Raw genomic sequence first — 21520 nt, forward strand, 5'->3', positions numbered from 1 at the left:
TAAATACTAGATTAATTTGTCGACTGAACCAGGTTTCAAAACTATATTCTTATTCTTCTTTCTAATAATTTATACTATTTGAAATTTACCAATCTTGAATTCCCATGCCACTTGTCGTGGCAATAATTGTTATATATATATATATATAAAAGAGAAGGAAAATCCCTTCTCTATGTGTTTTTGCCCACGATCAAGTATCTGTAGTCCCATCCCATCTTTGTAATTTGAGGAAGATGGAAGGGCAAATAGGGAAAGTAAAAAGATCCGATATGAACGAGGGCCTGTTATTGTTTTATTTTTTAAATATATCTCTGACTGTTTTAGTGTGGGGCCATCAGCACCCACGTAGAGAGACCCCGCCCCTTCATTTAGGGTTGTCTCTCCTAATCGGCAATTTAATAGTCTCACCATATCAGCCTTCTTTCTCTCACTAAGAACACCTTACTTACTTTCGTGGCCCCCACTAAATTCTATCCCCTTCGGCTATTTTAGAATTCCATCACAGTTTTATAAAGTTTCAAGAAAACAACATTTATTAGAGAAATAGTATGGTTTGAATATAGTCACTGTCAAGAATTGTAGTTGACATAATTGTTATTGAAAATAATGTTATTTTAAAAATTATATCTCTTTTAATTCAATTAATATAAATAAAAATTTAACTCAAAATCTAAAATCTAATATCTAAGAAATGAAATTTAAAATCCAATGGTTAAGAAAAAAATAGATTATTAAAAAGATATCAATGTTTTATTTTTAACATATTTAGTACTGTTAAATTTTTTTGATAAAACAATTCTAGTCAAGCCTTAAAAGACCATTAAACATGACTGTAATTTGTTAAGGGTTTTGATTGTTGTTAATTTGAGGTTAATTATGATTTTTTTTTTTGTGTTTTTTCAAGGTATAATTAAAATTATTTCATTGAGATTTTTTTAAAAGTATTGGATATATCAAAAATATAATCTGAGATATGCATTTTCTCTTTTTTATTATTATTTTTTTATTTTTCTATCACATCACCTTATCTTTTTTTTCTCTTCCTGGCAATTGGATCTTTAATGTAATTTGTTAAGTATTAAATTTTTATAAAATATTTAGTTGATTTTTGTTGAGGTTAATTGATTTACAAATAGAAGATGTTTTGAAATGTTAACTAAACAATAGATATTTTGAAATGTAATTGTGTAGAAAAATATATTACAACACAAGTATAAAAACAATATTTTAAAATAACATATATGTTCAAGCTATATTATTTTTCAAATATTTTTTTGATATGTATTATTTTCCCAAAATTTTTAACAAATCATGCTATTTTCAAAGAAACCCACTGTAACGCATAGGATTCAACTATGAATCATCTATTTTCAAAAGTGATTTTAAGAATATTTTTTATTAAAAAAATATATAATCAATATTTGTTTTTAATAATCTTAATATGTTAATATATAAAAAAAAATTAAACATATTCTTACAAAAACATAGATATTTCACATTTCCAAACACACATTTAAAGCTGCCTTGTACAAATTCCGGCAACCTGTTTCACGTTAACTATCTTGATAACCTTTACAGCAAACAAAATATCTTGTGTGATTTATCGTGTGGTGAGAAATTTCAACTTATGGGGCTACCGGAGCCAGAAGATGATGATGATGTCCAAAAATCTGCAACAACCTTGCAGAGAACCTACTTTTTTTGTTTAAAGAAAACCCATCTTTCTCTGTTTTTATCTTCCTTTTCTTTTAACGAAAAAAGAATCATCTCTTCTAGTAAATTGTAGTTTGGAATTCGGAAGTTTTCTTGCTTTTATTTCCTTCTGCAACTCACCCACCAACCACCTACCTCCGTCATACCCTCCGGTTGTCCTGGTGCTGGCAAGGTTTTACAATAAAATAAGAGTTGATCCTTTAAAAATCCCAGTTAACCCGTAATCCGGTTAAAAGATCATTGGTTCTAATAAAAATTCAAAGCAATATTATTATAATTTTTATTTAAATTAGGTTAATTCATGATGACCTATATCTTGTCCCGGATAGAATTTAATAAACATGATTCAAATCCAAGACAGACTTCACAAGTAGTAACAGAAGCCCCTTTCCACACTGTGTGGAGTCTAAGCCCCGCCATCCTCTCGTCTAAGACGTGGCTATCATCATGAAAGGAGGAGGAAAAGGCTTGTAATCTTTTCTAATCTCTCCAAATGGCCAAAACACCTTGAAATCATAGAAGAGAAGAGAGCCATAGGATGCTCTGTTGGGTTAATCAAGCAAATCAAAATCTAAAAAATAGATAAAAAAACAACTTAAAATAAGCAATTTTTATTTACTGCTTCCTTATTTAGGATAATCTACATCCTGTCCTCAGAGTAGTTGTGTAGCCTTCTACAGTACAGGGTCAGGAAGCCGTGCAAGTGGAAGTATGGGGGCAGAGAAGATACTGTAAGTTTTCCCTCAAAGGGACATCACAGGGAAAATGTTGTATCAGCTTTAATCTCATTGAAGTGATCTTTTGAACTCGAACACATATTGATTATCAACTCAGAACCCAAGACTCCTCACTCAAGTGAGGAGTACAGCTCAGTTAAAGTAAAGATGGGTTGATAAGAAAATGCTGATGTAACCTCTGAGCAATGAAGTTTGGGGCAGAGTTGACATGGTTTATAGGCTAGGAAATTGTTACCTGCCACAATATGAGAACGTTTCTTGGGTACAACATAACAATCCAATACAACAGTGATGGATGTTTTACCATCTAGGAGAGCACAATAGCAAATTCAAGAAAAAACAAACTCGTTCTGAGAAAGAACAAAAAGAGAGAGATAACAAACTCCTGATGCAGCATTTTTCTTTTCTTTTTGCCAAGTTTTTGCAAGAGCAATGGAGCTGAAGAACTGGGATCATAGCATAAACAACAATCAAACAACTTGCGGCAATCTGGGTTTCAGAACTGCAAGCAATGCAGCATCAGCAGATACAGCAAATAGAGCAAGTTTCAGCAGCAACATATACTCTTGGTACGTAAATAGCAATGAGAACAGTCATCTCAATGCAGCGTTGGAGAAGCACCAAAAACTAATCCACCTACCACCTCCGCCACAGCAATGCAGCAGTTTGCACCGGAAAAATCAACATGAACCCCACCGACCGTCTCTAGGAGTTAAAATCGGAAGAATTTCCCCTGCCTGCACCTCAACTGTTTTCTTACCTCCAAGGTAAACTCTTCGTTTATCTTTTGTAGTCAGATGGTTGGCTCCACGAGCCCCGTCTTTTCCCCTCTTCAAACCTCTTGGTGCATGCACACGCCTTTCTGAAAGGATGCATTGCTCACTACAAATGGCCGACTGAACTCTATCTCGTACAAGGCCATAACTCCCTTTATGAAGCCCAGATCGAGCCTCCACTGTTCTACCTGTGCAAAAGAACTGGATACCTCGGATAAAAAATCTCTGGATCAGTCATTCGAGTATTGGTCATATGGCACTGGACTCCACTTGTCCCATGCCAGAGCGGACCAGCCCCACTTCCAGCCAGGAGTAGTACCCCAGTCTCTGCATGATGCCCTCTACATGCAACGAAAAAAACCAGTTTCCCATTTTCAAAAACAGGTGTGATGATAGTTATGTCAGGAAGATGGCTACCTCCAGCACTAGGATGATTGGTCACCAAAACATCACCTTCATTAGACTCGTTTTTTTATTACTGACTACGTGGATTAGGTCTTAGGACAGGTAATAGAACTAGGGTACTAAGCTTCCTTGCTCTCAAGAATGGCATTGACACTCAAACTGTTGGCTTGAAGATTATATTTACTTGCACTATAACAAAATTTGAAAATTCATTCAATGTCGATGAATCAGAAAAGTACAGCGAATACTTCCAAACAAAAAAAAAAAAGAAGAAGAAGAAGAAGAAAAGGCTTGTCGATGTTTTCAAATAGCAAAGCAATTCGTTTCTTACCACTTTTGAATGTCAATAACATGAAATATTCATCATGTTATTTACTAGACAATGCATTATAATTTTTTACTTAATTTTTTGTTATTAGATAATGATGATTTATTATATTAATTATAAGACTCACTCAAGACTCGAGTCATGAATTAAAAAAATTGATTCATGGGTTGACAAACCAATTTATTTATTTTTTTTTTTAAAAGTATGAAATGATGTTTTTTAAAAAATAACATTATTTTATATATAAAAAACACAATACCTAATATCTAGTTTATATTTTATAATAATTGCATTTATAAAGACAAGATTTCGAACTAATTGTAAAACTTGTCAAATTGACATGAACCCCTATAGCACAAGATTATTAATCAACAGAAAAGAACAAAATAAGGCAATTCATCCAGACAAGAGGGGAAAAAAGAATTTATCAACTACAACTAGCACAATCATAGGATAGGAATAAATTGACTCTCATTACCTCAAGTTTCCCTTAATCAATCACATAAAACTAGTTGCAAAAGGATGTAAAATCATTGAAGCCTAGTTGATCGCCTTGACGTGCTTTTGTTGCCGGATTTGAGAAATCTGGTGTGAGCTTTCAAGTCCAGAGTGTCAAACTGACTTCGCAGTTTTTGCTCGACTCTTGTACATATAATCCTCAAAGACTTAAAATACCTATCAAAATGTGTTTGATTGGTCTCGTTTCTTTCTTTTTATGAATTGGACGAGATGATTTTATTAGACAGTAAGAGTTAGGAATTTAACAAGAAAGAACTACCAGCCAAGTAGCTATCCACCAACTATTTAGAATCATCTGATAGTGCTTCAGTGAATTTAGCCTCGTTCTTGATATATTTAACATTGATAAGGGAGAAATTCTACAACTGCATTAAAATAGCCATTGGCAATACTCTTACTAGGTTTCAAGTCATCAAAGCTGAAAAGACTACCTGATCATGACGAGGCAAAATGGCAGATACATCCACATAAATGGTAAAATCTATGCAAGAATTAATGTTAATTGTACAATGTCAAAAGGTAACGGCAGGCCAAAATGACAGAACTGCTGCTGCTAAACGAATAGCTGTACATTTAGATGGCCAAGAATTCTATCAGTGACCTCTCGCACAAAAATAATCATGGATGGGAGCACGATCTCATAAGCAATTTGTCAAATACTTCTATCTCTACCATGAAGCAAGGCAAAGCAAGACTCAATTTATGCAGAACTTCCAGATATCGGACTGTCCACTATCCTGTCCAACTTCTTCTCCAAACGGTCATCCATAATTGCCATTGTCCCACCAGAAAGTAGATGGTGTGGACGTCAGATGGTTGTATGGAGCACTGGTCTTGCAATGAGGTGAATCCAATTTTGTGGATACATTGAGAACAAATGAAGTCTACCCCAGACAACCTATTGTGACACCAGAATAGAGGATTTTAGGAAAGCTAACCGGTTCTTGGTGAGTTTTATCTTCTCCTCTGCTTCTGCTGCCTTTTCTCGAACCCCACGGACAACATCCTCGGGAGCTTTCTCTACAAACTGGAGAGTGAGGCAGATTGTAAGCATATTGCAAAAGTCCACATGTCAAGAGCTATGAAATGTCATAACAGTTTTTAATTAACATTAAGATGTGCTACGGCCTAGAAATTATATAACCTTGGATAATGCATAATCCACAATGAGTATGGTTCAGCAATCCCCTATTATTATTATTGTTGTTGTTGTTTCTTTTTTTTTTTTTTTTTGTGGGGGGGGGGGGGGAGAGATCTTTGGACATGAATGCATGTATATGTAAGAGCAGAAGTTTATACTTTCTGGGAACTGAGACGAGCAGCAAGTCCATCATACTCCACTTGCATCTTGGAGAGGCGCTTTGAAAGGCGTTCTACTTCAGCAGATATATCGACCATATCTGCAAGAGGAAGGTAAGCTTCCAGTCCCTCGCTAGCAACCAGATGTACCGACTGGTTTGCATCCCCTAAAGCACAATAGAATTTACATCCATTAGAATATAAAGTTCAAAGGCCAGTCATGAGTGAAGTGAAAGAAAAAAAATGATAGAAGCAAAAATACTATACACGATTTATATCTGTCCCATTGACAAGAAAGAAAACAAAAGGCATAAACAATGCACAAACAAGAAAAATTGATTGGGAAATAAACATGCCTGGAGGAGAATCTGTGAAATGGATATTTTGTAGATCTAGCCTGGAAAGAAGAGCTAAGACTTCCTTCTCGTTCTGCAATGACAGGTTATTATACCATGCTTAGTGTGCACATGCACAGATTTAACAGATAACCCAGCTATGAAGTGTAGATGATCAGTGGGCATATTACTTTTCCTATTATCAAATAGAAAACATAATATTGATGAAAGAAACAGAGCTAAACAGATAATGAGAGCATATATCTCTATCATTCACAGCAAATTATATGAATGGTTGAGAGAGGACCATTTCAAGTTTCAGAATATAGCTTGAATTAGTTTTCATGATATGACAGGGCATTTACAAGTTATAATCAGTTTGGGCAACAGAAGTTTGAGAATCTATACATGCAAGAGTTCTTCCTAGCTTTACTGAACAGAAGGCCAGCATGTTGCTGCATGTTTTATCTGCATTCCTCTCTTTTAAGAATTTTTAACATCTCTACTGCACAAAGATTTCTTTTAGCCAGGGGGGACCCTGGCCATGAGCTCAGTAGGTGTTTGTAGAGGTGGGGAACAGAGACAGCATATGAGCCTATTGGAGTTGAAACGTAAAAGGTTCAAATGTTACTTTGCCAATCCAACAAAAATCAAGGACCAAGAAAGAATGTTTATATCCCTGCTTGAATATGCAGCTAAAGCTCTAGTTAGAACAAGCACACTAATGCCCACCTAAAAGACAGGTTAGGAAATTGGAGTGCACTTACAGATATATATTGGATGACTTCTTCACTGGCAACTATAGATGCAGATATACGCTTGGCTGGCTCAACTGAGTATTCTGCTCGAGCATTGCGGATTGCTCTAGTCTAATTCATATGTGAAGATGAAATCATTATGCTTGTACTAAAAAAGATGAGAAATAAATATAAATTTTTTTCACAGGATGACAATTGAGTGTGCAAGAAATGAAAGTAGTTGTGTACTCACCAAAGCTTGGAAATTTTCAAATTTTTTTATGGAGTTGGGAAACCGTGGAAGTGAAGTCTGGGGCCAAGGAGATACTATAAGTGCTTCTTTCGGGTCGGGGAGTGCCTGTATATAAATTGGAGGATGTCAAGAATAAAAAAAATGCATCATACAGTTGTTGCATCTGTACCAAGTTAACAAAGCGACATCACAAGGAACATATTGTATCAGTTTCAAACTTAAAGAAATGATCTTTTAAACTCAAACACATAATATCAACTTCTAAAATAAAAGCAGCGATCTTTAAACTCAAATCTCAACACAGTCACTCAAATGAGTCCAGTTGAGTTAAAAATAAAAGATGGATTGAGAAGAGATATTGATGTAACCTCTAACCAATAAAGCTTTGAGCAGAGTTGAAATGATTTATATGCTACAAAATTGTTACCTGCCATAGTTCTTCAGTGACAAATGGCATGAATGGATGTAGCAATTTCAATACATTTTTGAAAACATACAATAGAACCGCCTGTGCCTCTGAACAAGCTGAATCGGCTCCAGACTGGTAAAGGCGAGCTTTACTGGCTTCGATATACCTGGCCAAAGTACATCAAAAGAAAGCTAAATGTGGATTATAAATTAAGATAACAAGCACCGCATATACCTAGAGTTCCACACCTAGTGCACATAATGTGGCAAACAAGATTCCAAGGATTCCCCTGGTATTATCACAAATATAAATGATGCACAAGTATGAATGTTAGCACATGTTTTTGCATCATATGGATATGCGCCAAATAGGAAAAAACTATGAGTTTCACCAATAAAGAATGACAAGACAAAACAAAGAACTGCTGACATTTTCCCACTTTGTGAATCCAACATTTTAAGGGATCAATTGTCACTTTATCTAAAACAGTTGTACTGAAAACTAGCTGGATAATTAATGAAAATCTTATTCTTCAAAACATAAAAATTATAACGCTGACAACCATGTGACATAAATCATACATGTACTAAATCTCAACCACTATATTTCATCAAAAGTGCAGCCTCTCCCTTGTATCAAATGCTTTGTATTGTGATGTTTAAATTGAAGGCTCATTTTTAAGATTCCAGGATCAGGAAATTATTCATCATCTACAGTACCTCTATTCAAATAACAATAAATATTTTCCAATGAAAAACTAGATAGATTTAATGTACCAATCAGCAAAATCACTCCAGAAGAAATCATATATTTCCCTCCCAACATCTCCAAAGAAAAACTTATCATAGCTCGCTGTGACCATGTCAATAAGAACATGAAGTTCTGACACCTGAAATTAAACGAGGTCATTAGCTTAACTATAGGTATTTGACAACGGACACGATGCTTCATAGCAATTTTCTTACCACCCAACATTCTGGTAAAGGTAGCCTGAGAACAGACTCCTCTTTGTCAAACTGCAAGAGGAATAAAATTGGTTCAGTTTACTGAACACAGCAATTCCTACAGTAAGCATAGAAAACGTGACCAAAACAAAACCACGCCCTCTCATAGAGAGCAAACAGACCTTACAATTCCTTATAGCTTCCCAAGCAGATACATCAGTTTGACTAGGCATATTCTGTAGCACAAACTTGCCCGCATTCCATAGTTTGTTGGTGAAGGCCTTGTTGGCAGTCAACCTCTCAGTAGACAAATTAAGATCCTGGGTCAAAAGTAAGTATTTAGTAAACAAACAGCATCTGATGTAAGCTTGAAACCATCCACTGAAAAGGGAGGTATAAGATAGGCTTCATATATATGTATTATATAAAATGCCAATAAGTCTTTAAGGAGGAGTTTCAAGGATTATAAGAAAATAAAGCAACCTGGCCAGCAGTTCCTAGAGAAATAGTGAATCGTAGAGCATCAGTGCCAAACTCTTTGATTGTATCAAGGGGATCTATTACGTTACCAAGTGTTTTGGACATTTTCCGTCCCTGAAAAAAAGACAAGAGGATTTGGAGGTAAAGTGAGGATAATACATGCAAGCTAAACTATTGGAACAACAACTGAGTAAAATGCTAATAATCACAATAGAAAAGCCAAAGTTGGTCACTAATCCTTGCAGTAATTATCTTTTCATTGTCTTCATAAGACATGAGATGCTGTACATATCCATGAAACTGTACAAAGATTTATGAACCAATACATGCATATGAGCAAAACTACACACACTCTACTAACCTGTGAGTCCCGGATAAGCCCATGAAGATAAACATATGAGAATGGAACAGTCCCAGTAAACTCAATTCCCATCATGACCATCCTTGCCACCCAAAAGAACAAAATGTCATGCCTGTTCAAACAACAGAAACAAGTGTCAATGGCAGCAATCTAGAAGTAACAGATAAGCCCATGGAGGAGGAAATCTGAAAACAATGAAAAGGCAAACAGTGACAATAAAAGCCATATTATCAAATGAGAAAAAAAGAAAGAAAGGGAATTCAATGGTATTAAAGATGGTTCCCCTCAACAGGAAAGACAGTCATCTCGTTGTGAAGCCAGAAGGCAGGTAAATCACCAAAACTCTTAACATCATCACATAGATAAAACTGACTGTGATATGACTCGGGCATGGTTCTACCAAGATGGGTGCCAGAAGGCAGGTTTTGCGAAAGTTCTGCCCTTGAACATTTTCCCATGATGTGGTTAGTCGAAAAGAAAAAATGAGCACTAGTTACTGCAATCCAAAACTTTTATGGTGTATTTACCATTGTGTCAAGAAAATAACTGATTATTATTCACTTCTTTAATGCTGCAAATTGTTTCCAGCCTATCTTATACCAACGAAGTCAGCACCCGCAGTCATAATTATGATGCAGAATATATATTCCATCAGAGTTGGCAGAAAATTATCAGCAAAGGCCAAATCATAGCAGCAATGCACTAACAAGAAAACCATGACTAATCCTGTGATGAAAAGATGCAATTTGAACACTCTCTTGCTCACTGTTCATGTTCACTCTATAAACAAAGAGTAAGGGCACAATATACAACCCAAAAACACCAGAAGCTATTTTGCTCCATATTCAGCGTGTCATAGATTGAGGCTTGGCTGCCAAGCACTCCGGATACTCTTTTAAAACTGGCCAGGTTAATTCAAAGTTTTGAACTCCCCACTCAGCCAAACTGGTTAAAAAGTATCAATCCAACTTCAATGTTTAAAAAATGATTAAACTACAGCCAAGATAAAAGGACAAAAACAAACCAAAGTAGCAAGAGTCAGCAAGAGAAGAACATACCCAGTTTCAAGCATTGTTGTAGGATAAAACTTCTTAAAATCCTCTGATGAAACATCTGGCCAACCAAGAGTACTGAATGGCCATAGAGCGCTGAAGATGGAAGTTGAATAAATGAGGCTAAGGAGAAGGAAATCCACTTCATTTTACAATGATAATTCCATGGGGTTATGTGGAAAAGGTAATTCCAGTTACCCATGGGTTCTTATGAAATTATTAGAAAGTGATGAAAGATCCAAAATTCCCTCAAACAAAAATTAAATGATTGATAAGAGATTGATTACAGCATGCAGGAGATAGGAATAATCATCAAGGCTTCCACAATATACAGAAATGACACAGATTTATTATCCACGCATAATCTGAGGTAACTTCTTTTTTTGCAATCTTTATCCCTGTATCTAACCAGCTAGATTATATAAAAGAAAAACTGTTTGGGGGGAGGGGGAGTGGGATTGACTGAAAGAAGAAAAGCCAATGCAGAAGAAAGTTTGGTGCTTATTCTTCACTGTTGGCACTTCTAGACTCCGAGTCAAAACCATTTGCTGCTTTAGACATTTCCAAGAGAGAGTCATTGATCGCTTAAACTCTTCAATCTTTTTGTATAGAATTTAAGTATTAATAAGAAGAGATAAAGGATTGTGATTCATTGAAAAACAGACCTTGAAAACCAAGTATCCAGAACATCTGGATCTTGATAAATTTCAACATTTTTCCCATACTTCTCACGAGCTTTCTCAAGAGCTTCATCAGCATTCCTTGCAACTATGTAATCTTCTTCACAGTTTTTTCCTACAATGTACCACACAGGTATGCGGTGCCCCCACCATAGCTGTCTGCTTATACACCAATCCTTGATGTTTGACAGCCAATGATTATAAATCTGTCATCAGCAAAAAGAAAGTTGTAAAAAAAGCACTTGACACCGAGTATAGTAAATAGTAAGGAAACTCATGACACAATGATACCCAGGTTGATGTATATTGCTTCAAGATTAATAACAATTTACATGGTTATGGGGGACAAGATAGGCCACATAGAAAAACTAATATCAAGCAGGATAGCAACTACACAAATTGGAAACTACTGGGATAGAAGGCTCAGAAAAGAGTCAATTTAAGCAAGCATGAGAGTAAGTCTAGCTGATCAACACACGAATCAAATGCAGACAAACATGACAGAATTTGTCTTAATCTTGCATACCTTCTCAAATCTTTCAGGTATTATGGTTAACTCTCCTTTTTCAACAGCACGAAGGGCCTTCTCAGCCAAGGGCTCCATGGTAACAAACCACTGTTTACTTACCAATGGCTCAATTATCTATAAGAGGGGAAACAAACATCATGACATTAAAACTGCCAGTTAAAGCATTTTTTCCACCAAATTTCAATCCTCAATATTTGGAAGGGCATATGTAAAGACAGTATTAACGCACTTCTCCTCCACGTTGGGATCTAGGAACCCTTAAAGTGTGCGGCTCCTTTTTGATAGCTAACCCGGTCTCCTCAAGTTCTGACCACAGTTTTTTCCGTGCCTCAAATCGATCGAGACCACTAAAATTCCAAGATTTGTTTCCGAATGTTAGGCAAACATAAATTCTCCAGCACATAAATTCTTCTACTTAAGATAATTATTTCATGTCTCACCTGTACAATCCAGCAACCTCATTAAGGGTCCCATCCTTATTCATCACATTAAGAATAGGGAGACCAAGCTTTCTAGCAAGATAGTAATCATTATGATCATGTCCCGGGCTTATCTTCAACACACCAGTCCCAAAGTCTTTATCAACATGCTGCCAAAATAGCAATCGGGTTATTTTCCAGAAACTTTCATCTTGCTTGAAAGAACACAAGTCCAGGTTATATGTGCATGGTTGACACAACATTCAATAATTACAGAACACTAGGGGAATTACCAAGAAAAATATATCATGAAAAGCAGCTAAAACAAAGCAAAATGCACCAAGTATCAGAAAACATGCTTTTACCTTGTCAGCGATGATAGGTACATGGCGGCCATATGTCATGGGTACAATTGCCATCTTCCCAATAAACTTAGAATAGCGGTCATCCTGCATAACAAATATATATAATAATAAATATTGAGTTATCAGAATTTATGTTTCCCCAAGTCTCATAAAACTTTATATAAGAGAGCATATGAAACAACTAACTAAATCACAGGACATTTTATGATATCTGAGCCACCTCCAAATTGTAAATACTACAAGTAGCTTATCTGTGCAAGTGCTTCAGTTTTATCACAAGAAAGAGAATACTGGTACATCTATTTCATCTTTTGTTTCAGATTAAAAAACTAGGATATGTCTGTGACTAAAGAATGCATGGATATGCGTTACCACAAAATTGTTTGGTAAATAATATCCACACTGAAATTATGGAAAACCCGAGGTTTAGTTAGAGGGCTTGCACACTTTATCACAATTACAATGACTATTATACTGTCAGATCCTCAAAAATCTTGAATAATAATAAGAATTGGTTGATCGCTATTTTTTTTTTTCCTTTTTCCTGTGATAATGGCAACGAAGTTATTGTCAATGTTTAACAAGCTTATAATGATGAAGATCAACAAATTTTTGGACAGCTTATCACCATGTTGGTACTTATTAACCTATGCAATGATAACGTATGTTCCTTAAATTTAGGATCTAAATAATCGATTGAATAACCATGTTACTTTGTGTCCTAGTATGATAGTTTAAATAGTTAATGTAGATTGCATAAATATGCCCCTACCTTGGGATTCACAGCAATAGCTACATCACCAAATAAAGTCTCAGGCCGTGTTGTTGCAACTGTCAAGAAGTCACTCCTACAAAAGGAAGTATAAAAATTCCAATTTGCATACTGTAGCAATGTTCTAGAAGCTGTGGCAACATAGTCAAGTTCACGAAGTGGTAATTCCAGAAGTACAAGAATGCAAGCAGATCAAATCACCGACACAGTACCCAGATAGTAAAAAATATGTTATAAGTGCAAAAACAAAGCGGTACTTACTTCTATTGATGAGCTGTTAGACATCATTTACTTACAAAGGAAATGAAGAAATAGTACAAGTGAAATCTCTGATACTTACTGTCCAGCAACTCGATACTTGATGTGATATAAAGTGCCAGGTTCCTCAGAATATTCTACTTCCTAAGCACAAATAAAAAGAACTTATATCAAACTATATTATTTGTCACAATAACAGCAATCAATTGAAGCTGTAACCCAAAAATAGCATACCAAGTCTGAAACAGCAGTCTGTAGATTAGGAGACCAGTTAACCAAATACGAGCCTGGAAGAAAGTAAAAATTTAGTGAACTATTTATCAAAGTAACCAATCGACTGTTTAATATCCTAAATAGTAGAATACCCTGCACAGTTAAATACACAAACTGAAAACAGGAAGCAGAAAGTAGCCCCCTCCTCTTTAGCACCAATGAGCTGGTTTAATCTTGTAAACAGGATCAGACTGCAAGAATGTGGATCCCCCAGCCCCTTTCCCTTTTAGTGGAAAAAAAAAATAGTTCAGCCAATAAAAGTATGATACCTTGATAGATTAGGCCTTTCTCATGAAGCTTGATAAAAGCCTCAACCACAGATTCTGCAAAATTAGAAAAAATGGTGTGAGAATAAGGGAATATCTGATAAATGCAGCTTTAGAAGGCACATAAGAGGTGCTTGTCAGGTACAAAAGCATGAGGAGTCCTTTTTCAAATGAAAGTCAAATAATGAGCAGAGAAAAAAAAAGAGAGAGATAGATGGCACCCTAGCACTTTAACACTACCCATAAACTATCCCCAGTCAGATACAGTTTTCTAGATTGGCCACTGTTCTACTTCTGCCAGTAAGAAAACTGCCTTACGACTTAGCTGCTCATCAAGGGTGAAACGCTCTCTAGTCCAGTCACAGGAAGCACCGAGTCTCTTAATCTGATTTGTAATAGTTCCACCATATCTGAAATCATAACAAGCCAAGTAAGGAAAAAAAAACCCATAGGAGGTGGCGTGCCCTGAAAACTGAAACAACAGCAAACTTAGCAGTAGAAGTAATCTGAAGTTGGATAGGCAACCTTCAAATTTCAACTTATTTTTCTTTTGTCACTGGGACAAGGACCTACTGAAGAAATTAAAGCCGAAAGAAGAAAGGAGGCGGTCATAAGAAACAAAGAAGCTGAGCAACAATTAGCAAACTTTAATTTTAGAATCTATAGATGGGTGTGGTTTGTTTTTCAGATCTCAAAACAAATGCATTAAAAACATAATAATCAACAATAGCATTCATACCACAAAAACATGCAGAATACTGCCTAAATTTGATCTCCAACAACACATTCCTTGTCACCTAATAGCTTAATTTCTATTAAATGTCATTACCACTTCAATTTTTATACCCCCACACCTCAGAAGTTCCCTTTGATTCTTTTGATTACACATGGTATATAAATATTTTTGGAACCAGAAACACGTGGCCAAAAATTGAAAGCTGGAAAAAAGAAAAAAAAGGTGTCCAACACAGAAGAAGGTAATGCCATGCTCAATCAGAAAACATAGGTCACATAAAGAATAAATACAGGAGTAAGTTTGGGATATATACTTCTCTTTCCACTCCCAAACTCGTTTTGTGAACTCATCTCTGCTCAGATCAGTCCTTTTGATTCCTTCAGATGCAAGCATTTTTTCAACAACCAACTGAGAAAAGAAGTGCATTTATTCAAAACATACAAGCAATTCAAGCAACATTACATCAGAAACTTATAGCCAAAATCACAAGTAACAAGAAAAGTAATGGAATGACTGAAAATAAAAACCCTAAAAGTACGTCAAATCTGATTTAGTAAGATCCCTGTAAAAACAGTTTAAGAGGGAGGCCTCATTTCACCAAGAAATACAGCTAAAGAGTTAGGGAAACAAAGTTAAGGAGAAGCTCCAACACTAACAATATTTTTATGGAAGAATAAGTGAAAAATGGAATTTTTTCTGTTAAAATTCCCCACTAGGAGAATCAATCAATACACTAATATCAGTAAAATAGTCAGTTCATAGACAAACCTGAGTTGCAATACCAGCATGATCAGTACCAGGAAGCCACAGTGTTGGTCTTCCCTTCATACGATTGTATCTAACCATGATATCCTAACCAAAAAGGTCACCAAGTTAGGCAAAGGAAGAAAATTCAAAAGGCAGAAAGGGTGATATATGATCCTTGCACGACAGACTGCAGGGAAAATGTAAATGTAATCATGATACACAAAAAGCACACCACTTAATATTTATCAAACTCAGTTCTCCAGATTGATTAAAATGAATCGAGAGCATAATATCACGCTGAAATGTCTGTAAAATGGTAAGTGTCCTCTGCATATACTGTCTATTGAGAAATTTAAATTGTTGTTGATGACATAGGATGAGATGGCCAAAAAAGCCTATCAAATAATTGATTCAAAATATTAAAGGGAGGTTTAAAGATAAAAGTTCACAGAAAAGTGAACGAAAGGGTTTGATAAACTTAGTGTTCTTATGCATAAACATACTCCATCCTCGAACCTTAACTTTATTTGTGGGTTTTAACATTTTCCTTCCTTAAGACAAGCACTTTTTTCCACATTCTTCTAGCATCATTCACAATAAACATCAGCAGTTGAGGTGCCTTTATATCATCTGCTTTTGCTAATAACTTTAGATGATAAAATTCAGACAGAATCATTCCATGTTACATCACTCATATCTTACTATCAAAATCTTGCTCATTCATTTAGCCCTTGAATCCCAATATTAGAACCATAAAGATATGATATTTGCTTCTTTTATTTTTAATTTTTTAACAATGCTTCAAACATGTAGTGTGGTCCTACTATGGTGTACAGGAAAGATAAATGAAAACTCAAGTCATAAATCAATTAGTTTCAGTTCCACAACCTCAAGAGTCACAAACATGGCATGCCCCATGTGCAACGAACCAGTAACATTTGGAGGTGGCATTGATACCACAAAAGGATCACTCCCCCGGTCAAAAGTTGGCTTAAAAAATCCTTGAGATTCCCACCTAGCATCCAACAATTAGATGACGTTACTGCTGAATGAACATTTGATAAGACACATTAAGAAGTAGCACAGCACCATTTGCATATGAAAATACCATCAAGTAAACATTTACAAAATGTAAGATGAAATTAGAGTATGTTCAAAAGAACAGTACCAATTGTATATTCGTTCTTCTGAAGAAAAATCAAACGACTTTGCATTTTCTGGAGAAGTAAATACACCATTTTCTGTTGCAGCAGAAGCAACTGAAAAGCAATAAGAAATGTGATTAAGCTCCCAAAACAAATTATATAAACAAAACAAGTACTAGTTTGCTTAAATCCCAATTTTTCTCTTCAACAAATTCACAAACCAAGAGATAAAACATACATTTTCATACATAATTTCCATTTTCAGTTCTTTACACTGTTAGTTATCTGATACTTTTAGTGATATAAAGTGATAGGAAATGCCATAACAGGCTTCAGCCTGTTTCACTTGATCTTCAACGACCCTCGGTCTTGTATTTTTACCATTTTTGCAACTTCAATTCACCCTTTGATCCTCTCTTCGATACCAATTTGTCAAGAACTTAGGAATTTAACCCTCGACAGTTATGATTATGACAGAAAAAAACTAGAGAGAGAGACAAGTAACTTCTAAATAGTATAGCAACTTCTAAATTGTATTCTACTTTGCAAATTCTGTTACAGCAATCACTCCTTTATACACTACCAGTTTTGGCGGGAAGAAACCAACCAGCTATCTTTCACAACTAATCAACTAACTGTATTGATATGCTAACATACTACAAACCCACATTAACACTCAACGCAGTCAATATTATCAGCAGTTGATCGCATCAGGCTGCTAACAATATCAAAAGGTTCAGGCTTTGCGATTTCAATTTCTCTCGGACAGAAGTAAAACCCATTTAAAATCAAATATTAATTAACAAAAGAAGAAACCCATTTTCTATAACCCACAAATTTGAAGCTCCAAGCTTCACATAATCCAAAGTATCAAACTTTATGATCCCAAATTAGAGGACTAAAAGATTGTGTAATTTAAAGTTTCAAACTTTAAAAAGATTTAATGATGATGGGATTACCTGCAAGCAATCTGGGTTTGGTGAGTAGATGGAAAGGGAAGTGAGAGAACTTGATGGGACAGTGGCGTCGTTTAGAGAAGAGAAGAGGGTTGAGTCTGTGAGCAGAGGAACAGGAAGAGAGGAGAAATGGAGAAGAGAGCGTCATTTGAAGTATCATGTTTTAATGGGAATGTGAAAAAAGATGGTGGATTGTGGAGAAGGGAAGGGCAGGGAAGGGAAGGGATAAACCCTGTGAAGGGAGGGGGAGGTGTGGATGGCGTGGGGTTCTAGCGGAGGGATAAACCCTGTAATTGAATCATAATTGAAATATGATGTTATTTTTTTTAATATTCCATTTGAAATCTAAATAAAAGAATTAACAAGAAATTAAAAACGAAAAACACCCAAATGGGTCAAGGTCCAGCCCGCAGAGATGGTCCTTTTTTTTAAATGGGTAGACGAGACAACATCCTGATATTTTTTTGAAAAAACTGCTTGCCCATATTTGTTGGAGTTTTTTTATCTGAAAAATAATATATTTTTTTTACTTATTTTGATCCAAAAATACCTAAATATAACACCTTAATTTAATTTTTCAACTCAAAAACATCCCTAAATTGCTCCAAAACACAAATTCAATCTATAAAAAAAAATATATCTTCAATCCTGATCAAGGTTTCAGACAAATTAAAAATCTAAAAATTCTAAAAAGAACTCATTTTATTTAATGAAATTCATTAACATAGGATTAAATTTTTTTTGTAGTTGAAACATATGTTAACCAACAATTTTCTCTCTCATTCACTATTATCTGATGAGTTTCTTTTTTGTTTTTTAAATTTAGAGGCTAAAAAATAAGCAAAATAAATTTTGAATCAAAAACAATAATCACAAAAACTATAGGGATTATTAAAAAAAAGAGAGGGGCAAAGTTGGTGGATCAAAATGTACATTTTTATTTGAATATGTGAATCAGTTACGAGATTTTTTTGTTTTTTTGTTTTATATATTTATTTTATTTTGTTGAATTTTTCCTTTTCTGAAATAAATTTTAACAAATTAGTTATAAAATTAATTATAAATTAATGCAATTGAGAAAAAAATAAAGAAAAAATTGTAGTCACAATGAATTGTTATAGAGAAATGCCTAACCCTCGCTGTATATTTTCTAATGTAATGTTGATAGGCTAGCATGACTCTGTTGATAAATACATAAGAAATTTAAAGAAGTATAGAAATGAGACAAACCGATAATTATGATGATGTGTTCCTTTGTTTAGTGGGACAAAAGCAATTCACCAACGTAACTAATAATTTATCTAATAGACAAATAGTATGATTTTATATAGTATAGTTTATTAAATTAAAAGATATAGTGGTTTTTCTGTAACAATACTTACAATGCACCGGGATTGTAATAGTGCGCCGTGAGTTTATTATTTTTTTATCATTTGATTTTTCAGTTATTTATTTTTTTTATTTTATCATTTTATATTACTCTGTTGTAACTGATTTGGAAAAATAAAATTTAATTATGTTGATTCAAAACAATTTAGACTTTAGGACCATATTAAAACTTAAGCAAATTTACAACCCCTTCATAGCTAAGGATGGATAAATGATTGGCGCATATAACCCACGCGCTAGCGTGTGGTGAAGGTCACAAACTGTTGTGGTATGTGCATCTTCCTTCAAGCTCCTAAGATAATCTTTTTATAGTTTTGTTGGAATCGTGTTGTCGATGATATATTTATGAGGGGACACATATTAGTATTGGAGGCCTGGTGTAGTTTTGATGATCATATTTTTTTTTTAATATATCCTTTTATTAATTCCTCGTTTAACTCTCTTTAAAATAGAAAATATGGATTATTAACTTTTTTAATATCAAATTTGATTTTTTTTTTTATTGTTATTTTTAATATTTTTTTAATTTTATTATTTAATGTTTGGTTGGTTGGGGATTATGATTTGTAATTTTTTTCAATTTGCTTTCCATAAGCAATCTTGGTTTCATGATTCGGATTATGAGTTTAGCAGGTCACTCGGGTTTACTTGTGTTATTTTTTTTTTTTTATTAATCGATTTTTTTTTATTTCATCAATTTACATTGAAATGGTTGAAAATTGAGTTTCATAATTTTTTTTATTTGTTTGTTTTAGGTCATCTCGATCTAAAAACCCAGATCATTGGTTTAATTAATTAACATGGGTTGACCTTGAATCATTTTTTAAAAAAAATCTTTTTTTTAAAATTAATCATTGTTTTTAATTTTAATCTTCAATGTTAGGTTAGATGAAAATTGGGCATCATATTTTTTTCTATTTGCTTTAAATGGAGATATTTCATTCTCGTTATCTGGATCAAGTGTTTGGTAGGTCAACTCGAGTTAATTTTTTTTTTTTTTATTCTTTTTATAAAATTGAACTTTTTTCTAGTTTTTTCTTCAATATTTTGTTGGATGGTATTTTTTGGTTCTTAGATTTATTAAAAAATTATTTAGATATTATAAATCACCAATCGATAAACTTTTTTTTGTCAAGAAATTATTAGACGAGTCTAATTCATCATTTAAGATCATGGAACAATCAATAAATTTATTATAAATCATTAAGTTTATAAATCACCTAATTATGTAGCCACCAACTGCTTCTTCATTTTTGACAGATCATTTCTCGTTACTAGCTAATAAAATTTGTCAGTGTAAACATCCACATACCTATCTCCTTGCTTAAGTGTATGAAGTCACTAATATAAAGTTTATGCATATACAAAAAGAAGAAAATATTTCTTCATCTTCTTCCCGTCATTAATTCTCAATTTTTCTTATGCCTCTAATGTCCTTTTCAATTACTCCCACCAAAAAAAACTCGCTCCTTTAATATTATGCACATACAATTGTATTTATACAAGTCTTAGGTCTACTTTGAAGAGAAAAAGAATCTCAATCAATAATTATAAAGTTATTTTAGGATATTTAATTTATTGATATTACAACCTGTATTTATAAATATATTAATCTTGATATTTAATTTTTTAAACTAAATTAGAAATAATAATAACTAAAAAAAAAATAAACAAACCGATATAACAAATTCTTCAAAATGAATGTCTTTATAAATATAAAAAAATATTTATAATTTATAATATTAACTTCAAAACATATTTCAAGATAAATAGATATCGAAACTTTTCGAACCAATATTTGAAAACCCTGAATAATATTAACAACTTTGAATGATCAAGTTCCAGTTCATCCCTAAAAGAATATGAGGAAATTAAAGTAAAATCCGAAAATAAGAATTTAAAATAAGTGGATAATAATCCATGTAAAATAATTAAACAAATCCACCAGCCAACGAAAAGATTTTATGGCTATAACAATAAAGAAGAAAAAAAGAGGTGTAAGGAAAGATAAAATTTTAGTAAATAGAAAAAATAAAATTATATCTAGTTCATTTAAAAAGTGATAAGAATTTTTAAATTTGTCTTTCTCTCCTCATTATATTTATTTTTCTCCTAATAATTAATGTAATGGAATGAATTGTCTATTTAATATATATATATATATATATATATATATATATATATATATATATAATATAGAAATGCCAGCCATGACAAAATCCATCCATGCATTTGTTAACAATATGATCCTGGGCATTTATGCAGAGGAACCACCTAACCTATAGCAACTTTAAAAATAAAAATAAAATAAAATTGTAAAGCCTATCTTTAGTGATCTAGATCTTATAAATAATTATAAAAGTAGCCTCGTGGAAGTGGATCACGATCTCAACCCTAATATAATAACATATATATTTTTTCAAATTAAGGAAACTAAAATGAATGGAGAGATGTGCTTGCTGTTTTTGGCTTGGGGTTTGGTAACATGCACCATTTTAATAGCTTTCCTAAATAAATATATAATCTAACCGGCTCATGTGCAATTAATTTGATTCCTTGAGATAATAATTTATTAATTATTCAATGGTTTTCAAATATTCTTACAATTTAATGTCTCAACTTTGATTTTTATCAATT

At 33.7% G+C, this 21520-nt stretch overlaps 1 protein-coding gene across 2 annotated transcripts; it reads right to left on the minus strand.

The window, feature by feature from the left end:
* Window positions 1-4824: 4824 nt before the first annotated feature.
* LOC118039622 (valine--tRNA ligase, chloroplastic/mitochondrial 2) lies at window positions 4825-17798 on the minus strand. 2 transcript variants are annotated; one of them, XM_035046374.2, is made up of 27 exons: window positions 17498-17798; window positions 16562-16652; window positions 16282-16408; window positions 15415-15498; window positions 14960-15054; window positions 14229-14320; window positions 13914-13967; window positions 13606-13658; window positions 13454-13515; window positions 13114-13189; window positions 12342-12425; window positions 11998-12146; window positions 11787-11904; window positions 11555-11671; window positions 11014-11234; window positions 10355-10444; window positions 9297-9408; window positions 8939-9049; window positions 8638-8775; window positions 8477-8527; window positions 8288-8400; window positions 7530-7677; window positions 7103-7207; window positions 6880-6981; window positions 6134-6206; window positions 5778-5944; window positions 4825-5505 (listed from the first exon to the last, which is right to left on the minus strand). In XM_035046374.2, the coding sequence occupies exons 1-27, from the start codon at window positions 17652-17654 to the stop codon at window positions 5377-5379; spliced, it is 2919 nt and encodes a 972-aa protein (XP_034902265.1). In that variant the 5' UTR covers window positions 17655-17798; the 3' UTR covers window positions 4825-5376. The 2 variants fall into 2 exon arrangements, with proteins under 2 accessions (XP_034902265.1, XP_034902266.1); XM_035046375.2 differs by lacking the exons at window positions 16282-16408; window positions 16562-16652; window positions 17498-17798 and having other exon boundaries at window positions 14237-14320.
* Window positions 17799-21520: the final 3722 nt, after the last annotated feature.

The sequence above is a fragment of the Populus alba genome, chromosome 17, assembly GCF_005239225.2.
Source record: "Populus alba chromosome 17, ASM523922v2, whole genome shotgun sequence".
NCBI lineage: Eukaryota > Viridiplantae > Streptophyta > Magnoliopsida > Malpighiales > Salicaceae > Populus > Populus alba.